This window comes from Oncorhynchus masou, chromosome 20 (genome assembly GCF_036934945.1).
Source record: "Oncorhynchus masou masou isolate Uvic2021 chromosome 20, UVic_Omas_1.1, whole genome shotgun sequence".
NCBI lineage: Eukaryota > Metazoa > Chordata > Actinopteri > Salmoniformes > Salmonidae > Oncorhynchus > Oncorhynchus masou.
Window position 1 is genome coordinate 8,979,546 of NC_088231.1, and position 8,175 is coordinate 8,987,720.

The 8,175-nt window shown below is 42.8% G+C and overlaps 1 protein-coding gene across 2 annotated transcripts in view; it reads left to right on the forward strand.

The window, feature by feature from the left end:
- LOC135506848 (zinc finger and SCAN domain-containing protein 21-like) overlaps positions 1 to 8,175 on the forward strand; it is a 40,217-nt gene that overhangs the window by 26,892 nt on the left and 5,150 nt on the right. For both annotated transcript variants that reach the window (XM_064926248.1, XM_064926249.1), the window contains one exon: positions 8,026 to 8,137. In XM_064926248.1, the coding sequence (XP_064782320.1) occupies positions 8,026 to 8,137 (112 nt within the window). The remainder of the gene's footprint in view (positions 1 to 8,025; positions 8,138 to 8,175) is intronic.

An 8,175-nucleotide genomic window follows, 5' to 3' on the forward strand; every position in this document is an offset into this window, starting at 1 on the left:
CAGACCTAAATCCAATCTCAAATCTGTGGAAAGAACTGAAAACTGCTGTTCACAAATGCTCCCCATCCAACCTCACTGAGCTCGAGCTGTTTTGCATGGAGGAATGGGAAAAAATTTCAGTCTCTCGATGTGCAAAACTGATAGAGACATACCCCAAGCGACTTATAGCTGTAATCACAGCAAAAGGTGGCACTACAAAGTACTAACTTAAGGGGGCTGAATAATTTTGCACGCCCAATTTTTCAGTTTTTGATTTGTTAAAGTTTGAAATATCCAATAAATGTCGTTCCACTTCATGATTGTGTCCCACTTGTTGTTGATTCTTCCCCAAAAAAATACAGTTTTATATCTTTATGTTTGAAGCCTGAAATGTGGCAAAAGGTTGCAAAGTTCAAGGGGGCCGAATACTTTCAAAAGGCACTGTATTACCTCAATTACCTTGACTAACCGGTGCACCCGCACATTGACTCTGTACCAGTAACCCCTGTATACCCCCTCCCAGCTGCCCACTGCACTGAGGATAGGAAACTCTGTCACCACCGATAAATCCACTATAATTGAGAATTTCAATAAGCATTTTTCCCCGGCTGGCCATGCTTTCCACCTGGCTATCCCTACCCCGGTCAACAGCACTGCACCCCCCACAGCAACTCACCCAAGCCTTCCCCATTACTCCTTCTCCCAAATCCAGTCAGCTGATGTTCTGAAAGAGCTGCAAAATCTGGACCCCTAAAAATCAGCCGGGCTAGACAATCTGGACCCTTTCTTTCTAAAAAGAATTCTGTCTAAATAGTTGCCACCCCTATTACTAGCCTGTTCAACCTCTTTTGTATCGTCTGAGATTCCCAAAGATTGGAAAGCAGATGCGGTCATCCCCCTCTTCAAAGGGGGGGAAACTCTAGACCCAAACTGCTAGACATATCTATCCTACCCTGCCTTTCTAAGGTCTTCGAAAGCCAAGTCAACAAACAGATTACCGACCATTTCAAACCACACCGCACCTTTCTCTGCTATGCAATCTGGTTTCAGAGCTGGTCATGGGTGCACCTCTGCCAAGCTCAAGGTCCTAAACGATATCTTAACCGCCATCGATAAGAAACAATAATGTGCAGCCGTATTCATTGACCTGACCAAGGCTTTCAACTCTGTCAATCACCACATCCTCATCGGCAGACTCAATAGCCTTGGTTTCTCAAATGATAGCCTCGCCTGGTTCACCAACTACTTCTCTGATAGAGTTCAGTGTGTCAAGTCGGAGGGTCTGTTGTCCGGGCCTCTGGCAGTCTCTATGGGGGTGCCACAGGGTTCAATTCTTGGGCCGACTCTCTTCTCTGTATACATCAATGATGTCGCTCTTGCTGCTGGTGAGTCTCTGATCCACCTCTATGCAGACGACACCATTCAGTATACTTTTGGCCCTTCTTTGGACAACCCTCCAGACGAGCTTCAATGCCATACAACTCTCCTTCCGTGGCCTCCAACTGCTCTTAAATACAAGTAAAACTAAATGCATGCTCTTCAACCGATCGCTGCCTGCACTGAACCGCCCATCCACTACTCTGGACGGTTCTGACTTAGAATATGTGGACAACTACAAATACCTAGGTGTCTGGTTAGACTGTAAACTCTCCTTCTAGACTCACATCAAACATCTCCAATCCAAAGTTAAATCTAGAATTGGCTTCCTATTTCACAACAAAGCATCCTTCACTCATGCTGCCAAACATACCCTCGTAAAACTGACCATCCTACCGATCCTCGACTTCGGTGATGTCATTTAAAAAATATCCTCCAATACCCTACTCAATAAATTGGATGCAGTCTATCACAGTGCCATCCGTTTTGTCACCAAAGCCCCATATACTACCCACCACTGCGACCTGCCCTCGCTTCATACTCGTCGCCAAACCCACTGGCTCCAGGTTATCTACAAGATCCTGCTAGGTAAAGTCCCCCCTTATCTCAGCTCGCTGGTCACCATAGCAGCACCCACCTGTAGCACGCGCTCCAGCAGGTATATCTCTCTGGTCACCCCCAAAGCCAATTCCTCCTTTGGCCGCATCTCCTTCCAGTTCTCTGCTGCCAATGACTGGAACAAACTACAAAAATCTCTGAAACTGGAAACGCTTATCTCCCTCACTAGCTTTAAGCACCATCTGTCAGAGCAGCACACAGATTACTGCACCTGTACATAGCCCATCTATAATTTAGTCCAAACAACTACCTCTTCCCCTACTGTATTTATTTATTTATTTTGCTCCTTTGCACCCCATTATTTATATTTCTACTTTGCACATTCTTCCACTGTAAATCTACCATTCCAGTGTTTTACTTGCAATATTGTATTTACCTCACCACCATGGCCTTTTTGCCTTTACCTCCCTTATCTCACCTCATTTGCTCACATTGTATATAGACTATTTTTTTCTACGGTATTATTGACTGTATGTTTGTTTTACTCCATGTGTAACTCTGTGTTGTTGTATGTGTCGAACTGCTTTGCTTTATCTTGACCAGGTCGCAATTGTAAATAAGAACTTGTTCTCAACTTGCCTACCTGGTGAAATAAAAATACAAACTCGCTATTGTTATTTTACTGCTGCTGTTTAATTATTTGTTACTTTTATTTTAAATGTTTTACTTATCTATTTTTTGTACTTTACTTTTTTATTTTCTTAACTTCTTACAGCATTGTTGGTTAAGGGCTAAGGGCTTGTCAGTAAGCATTTCACTGTAAGTTCTACACCTGTGGTATTGGGGGCATTTGTGACAAATAAAATTTGATTTGATTTGTTGCCCTGTTGGAAGGTGAACCTTCACCTCAGTCTGAGGTCCTGTGCGCTCTGAAGCAGGTTTTCAACAAGGATCTCTCTGTGCTCCGTTCATCTTTCCCTCGATCCTGGTTAGTCTCCCAGTCCCCACCACTGAAAAACATCCCCACAGTATGATGCTGCTACCACCATGCTTCACTGTAGGGATGGTGCCAGGTTTCCTCCAGATGTGGTGCTTGGCGTTCAGGACAAAGAGTTCAATCTTTGTTTCTTCAGACCAGAGAATCTTGTTTCTCATGGTTTGAGTCCTTAATGAGCCTTTTGGCAAACTCTAAGCGGGCTGTCATGTGCCTTTTACTAGGGAGTGGATTCAGTCTGGCCACTCTACCATAAAGGTCTGATTGGTGGAGTGCTGCAGAGATGGTTGTTCTTCTGGAAGGTTCTCCCATCTCCACAGAGGTTCTCTGGAGCTCTGTCAGAGTGACCGTTGGGTTCTTGGTCACCTCCCTGACCAAGGCCCTTCTCCCCTGATTGCTCAGTTTGGCTGGGCGGCTAGCTTTAGGACATTCTTGGTGGTTCCAAACTTCTTCCATTTAAGAATGATGGAGGTCGGGCCTCCTGAGTGGCGCAGTGGTCTAAGGCGCTGCATCTGAGTGCTAGCTGTGCCACTAGAGATTCTGGGTTTGTGTCCAGGCTCTCTTGCAGCCGGCCGTGACCGGGAGACCCATGGAGCAGCGCACAATTGGCCCAGCGTCGTCCGGGTTAGGGGAGGGTTTGGCCGTCCGGGATCTCCTTGTCCCATCGCACATTAGCGACTCCTGTGGCACGCCGGGCACACTGACACAGTCGCCAGGTGTACAGCGTTTCCTCCGACACGTTGGCGAGGCTGGCTTCTGGGTCAAGTGGGCATTGTGTCAAGAAGCAGTGCGGCTTGGCTGGGTTGTGTTTCGGAGGATGCACGGCTCTCGGCCTTTGCCTCTCCCAAGTCCTTACGGGAGTTTCAGCGATGAGACAAGACCGTAACTATCAATTAGATACCACAAAAACTGGGGAGAAAAAAGGGGTAAAAAAAGAATGATGGAGGCCACTGTGTTTTTGGGGACCTTCAATGCTGTAGATATTTTTTGGTACCCTTCCCCAGGTCTGGCCTTGACACAATCCTCCTGTCTCTGAGCTCTACGGACAATTCCTTCCACCTCATGATTTGGTTTTTGCTCTGAAATACACTGTCAACTGTGAGACCTTTTAAATATACAGGTGTGTGCCTTTCCAAATCATGTCCAATCAATTGAATTTACCACAAGTGCACTCCAATCAAGTTGTAGAAAGATCTCAAGGATGATCATTGGAAATAGGATGCACATGAGCTCAATTTCGCGTCTCATTGCAAAATGTCAACCTGTTTTTGCTTTGTCACTTTGGAGTATTGTGTGTAGATTGATTAGGTTAAAAAAAAAGTCATACATTTTAGAATAAGGCTGTAACGTAACAAAATGTGGAAAAAATTATAGTTTTGGCAAGTCAGTTAGGACATCTACTTTGTGCATGACACAAGTAATTTTTCCAACAATGGTTTACAAACCACGCAGCTGTCATACCACTCAGAAAGGAGACGCGTTCTGTCTCCTAGAGATGAACGTACTATGGTGCGAAAAGTGCAAATCATTCCCAGAACAACAGCAAAGGACCTTGTGAAGATGCTGGAGGAAACAGGTACAAAGTATCTATATCCACAGTAAAACGAGTCCTATATCGTCATAGCCTGAAAGGCCGCTCAGCAAGGAAGAAGCCACTGCCCCAAAACCGCCATAAAAAAGCCAGACTACGGTTTGCAACTGCACATGGGGACAAAGATCGTGCTTTATGGAGAAATGTCCTCTGTTTTGATGAAACAAAAATATAACTGTTTGGCCATAATGACCATCATTATGATTAGAGGAAAAAGGGGGAGGCTTGCAAGCCAAAGAACACCATCCCAACCGTGAAGCACGAGGTGGCAGCATCATGTTGTGGGGTGCTTTGCTGCAAGAGGGACTGGTGCACTTCACAAAATAGATGGCATCATAAGGCAGGAAAAGTATTTGTGGATATATTGAAGCAACATCTTAAGACATCAGTCAGGGAGTTAAAGCTTGGTCGCAAATGGGTCTTCCAAATGGACAATGACCTCAATCATACTTCCAAAGTTGTGGCAAAATGGCATAAGGACAACAAAGTCAAGGTATTGGAGTGGCCATCACAAAGCCCTAACCTCATTTGTGTAGAAAATTTGTGTGCAGAACTGATAAAGCGTGTGCGTGCAAGGAGGCCTACAAACCTGACTCGGTTACACCAGCTCTGTCAGGATATGGGCCAAAATTCACCCAATTTACCGTGGGAAGCTTGTGGATGGCTGCCTGAAACATTTGACCCAATTTAAAGGCATTGCAACCAAATACTAATCCAGTGTATGTAAACTTCTGACCCACTGGGAATGTAATGAAAGAATTAAAAGCTGAACAATTCTCTCTACTATTATTCTAACATTTCACATTCTTAAATTAAAGTGGTGATCCAGGGAATTTTTACTAGGATAAAATGTCAGGTATTGTGAAAACCTGAGTTTAAATGTACTTGACTAAGGTGTATGTAAACTTCGGACTTCAACTGTATTTACAACACCAGTCAAAAGTTTGGATACACCTACTAATTCAAGGGTTTTTCTTTGTCTTTACTCTTATTAGAATATAGTAAAAAATAAACTATGAATTAACACCTATGGAATAATGTAGTAACCCAAAAATATTTTATATTTAATATTCTTCAAAGTAGCCACCCTTTGCCTTGATGACAGCTTTGCACACTCTTGGCATTCTCTCAACCAGCTTCACCTGGAATGCTTTTTCAACAGTCTTGGAGGAGTTTCCACATATGCTGAGCACTAGTTGGCTGCTTTTCCTTCACTCTGTGGTCCAACTCATCCCTAACCATCTCAATTCGGTTGAGGTCTAGTGATTGTGGAGGCCAGGTCATCTGATGCAGCACTCCATCAATCTCCTTCTTGGTCAAATAGCCATTACACAGCTTGGAGGTGTGTTGGGTCATTGTCCTTTTGAAAAACAAATGATAGTCCCACTAAGCGCAAACCAGATGTGATGGCGTATCTCTGGAGAATGATGTGTTAGCCATGCTGGTTAAGTGTGCCTTGAAATCTAAATAAATCAGACGATGTCACCAGCAAAGCACCATCACACCTCCTCCTCCATTCTTCACAGTGGGAACCACACATGCGGAGATCATCCGTTCACCTACTCTGCATCTCACAAAGGCACTGCGGTTGGAACCAAAAATCCCAAATTTGGACTCATCAGACCAAAGGACAGATTTCCACCGGTCTAATGTCCATTGCTCTTGTTTCTTGGCCCAAGCAAGTCTCTTCTTCTTCTTGGTGTCCTTTAGTAGTGGTTTCTTTGCAGCAATTTGACTGAAGGCCTGATTCATGCAGTCTCCTCTGAACAGTTGATGTGTCTGTTACTTGAACTCTGTGAAGCATTTATTTGGCTGCAATTTCTGAGGCTGGTAACTCAAATGAACTTATCCTCTGCAGCAGAGGTAACTCTGGGTCTTCCTTTCCTGTAGAGGTCCTCTTGAGAGACAGTTTCATCATAGCGCTTGATGGTTTTTGAGACTGTACTTGAAGAAACTTTCAAATTTCTTGAAATTTTCCATATTGATTGAACGTCATGTCCTAAAGTAATGATGGACTGTCGTTTCTCTTTGCTTGTTTGAGCTGTTCTTGCCATAATTTGAACTTGGTCGTTTACCAAATAGGTCTAATTTCTGTATAACACCCCTACATTGTCACAACAGAACAGATTGGCTCATACACATTAAGAAATTAATAATTTCCTCAAATTAAGTTGCAACAAGGCACACCTGTTAATTGAAATGCTTCCAGGTGGCTACCTCATGAAGCTGTTTGAGAGAATGCCAAGAGTGTGCAAAGCTGTCATCAAGGCAAAGGGTGGATATTTTGAAAAATCTCAAATTTAAAATTTATTTTGATTTGTTTAAAACACTTTTGTGGTAAGTACATGAGTCCATGTGTGTTAGTTCATACTTTCGATGTCTTCACTACTATTCTACAAGTAGAAAATAGTAGAAATAAAGTAAAACCCTTGAATGAGCAGGTGTTCTGAAACTTTTGACCGTTAGTGTACATATATTTAAACAAATATATATATTTAAACAAATATATGGGCGAATTGGAAATTATGCAGACAATTACATTGATGGAAGCTAGAATCTATCTGCAATAATTAAGCTGATCTACCCCCTCAACATAGTTTTATAAATAAATAAAACAAACCGCACTAATAGTTGACCGGGGAAGCTCTAGCAGGGCAGACATTTTACAAACTTGCTTGTTGTAAAGGTGGCATCCTATGATGGTGCCACGTTGAAAGTCACTGAGCTCTTCAGTAAGGACATTCTACTGCCAATGTTTGTCTATGGAGATTGCATGTCTGTGTGCTCGATTTTATACACCTGTCAGCAATGGGTGTGGCTGAAATAGCCGAGTCCACTCATTTGAAAGGTTGTCCACATCCTTTTGACCATGTAGTGTAGTTGAAGGCTTTTTCCTTGAGTAATAAAAATGCATTGAAATGGCGAACTGTGCACAGTTTGGAGAGGTGTGTGTCCACTTGGAGACTCCAGTTAGATCTCTCACTAGAACCCTAGTTTAATAGTTTTTTCTTATCATGCACCTACTCCAACGTTTCAATTAATATTCTTATTATGTTACTGAATGTATCCAGAGTATTTTCAGATTTCTTATTGACAAATGCTGTGAAAAGTAGAGTAAATGTAAAATGAACATAAAATCAACAGTGTCATGTTTGGATCCAATCTTGTGTCAGGTGAACTGTTATGTCCTTACGTTTGGTTTTATAATTTCCATATAATCTCCAGTGTTCTCTTTCAATTGCTACCATGGTAATGCACATATGCTTTGTATAGTTCTTCTGTTAGAAATGTTTCAATTTGGACCTAACCATATAGGCCAATTTCAACAAATGTAAGGGGTTATCAAGTGTGGGGACCGTGCCTTTGAATGATCAAACCATTAAAGTGTGTCAAGTAATCAAATCAACTAACATGTTTACACAATACTCATATCAATCCCTCATTGTCCAATCAGAAGATGCTCCATAGCAGGGTGCTCATATCAGATTTCTTTATCCAACATCCTCTCACTCTGTATCTCTTACAGTCAGTAGACATGGAGGATGGGAAGCCTGATCTGCTGCTGGTCAAAGAGGAGACCATAGAAGATGGACCAGAGAGTATTAATCTGCTGAGTGGACTAAAGATGGGGGAGCAAGGTAAAGGACAAATACATATAGCCCATTGTCTTCCGAGA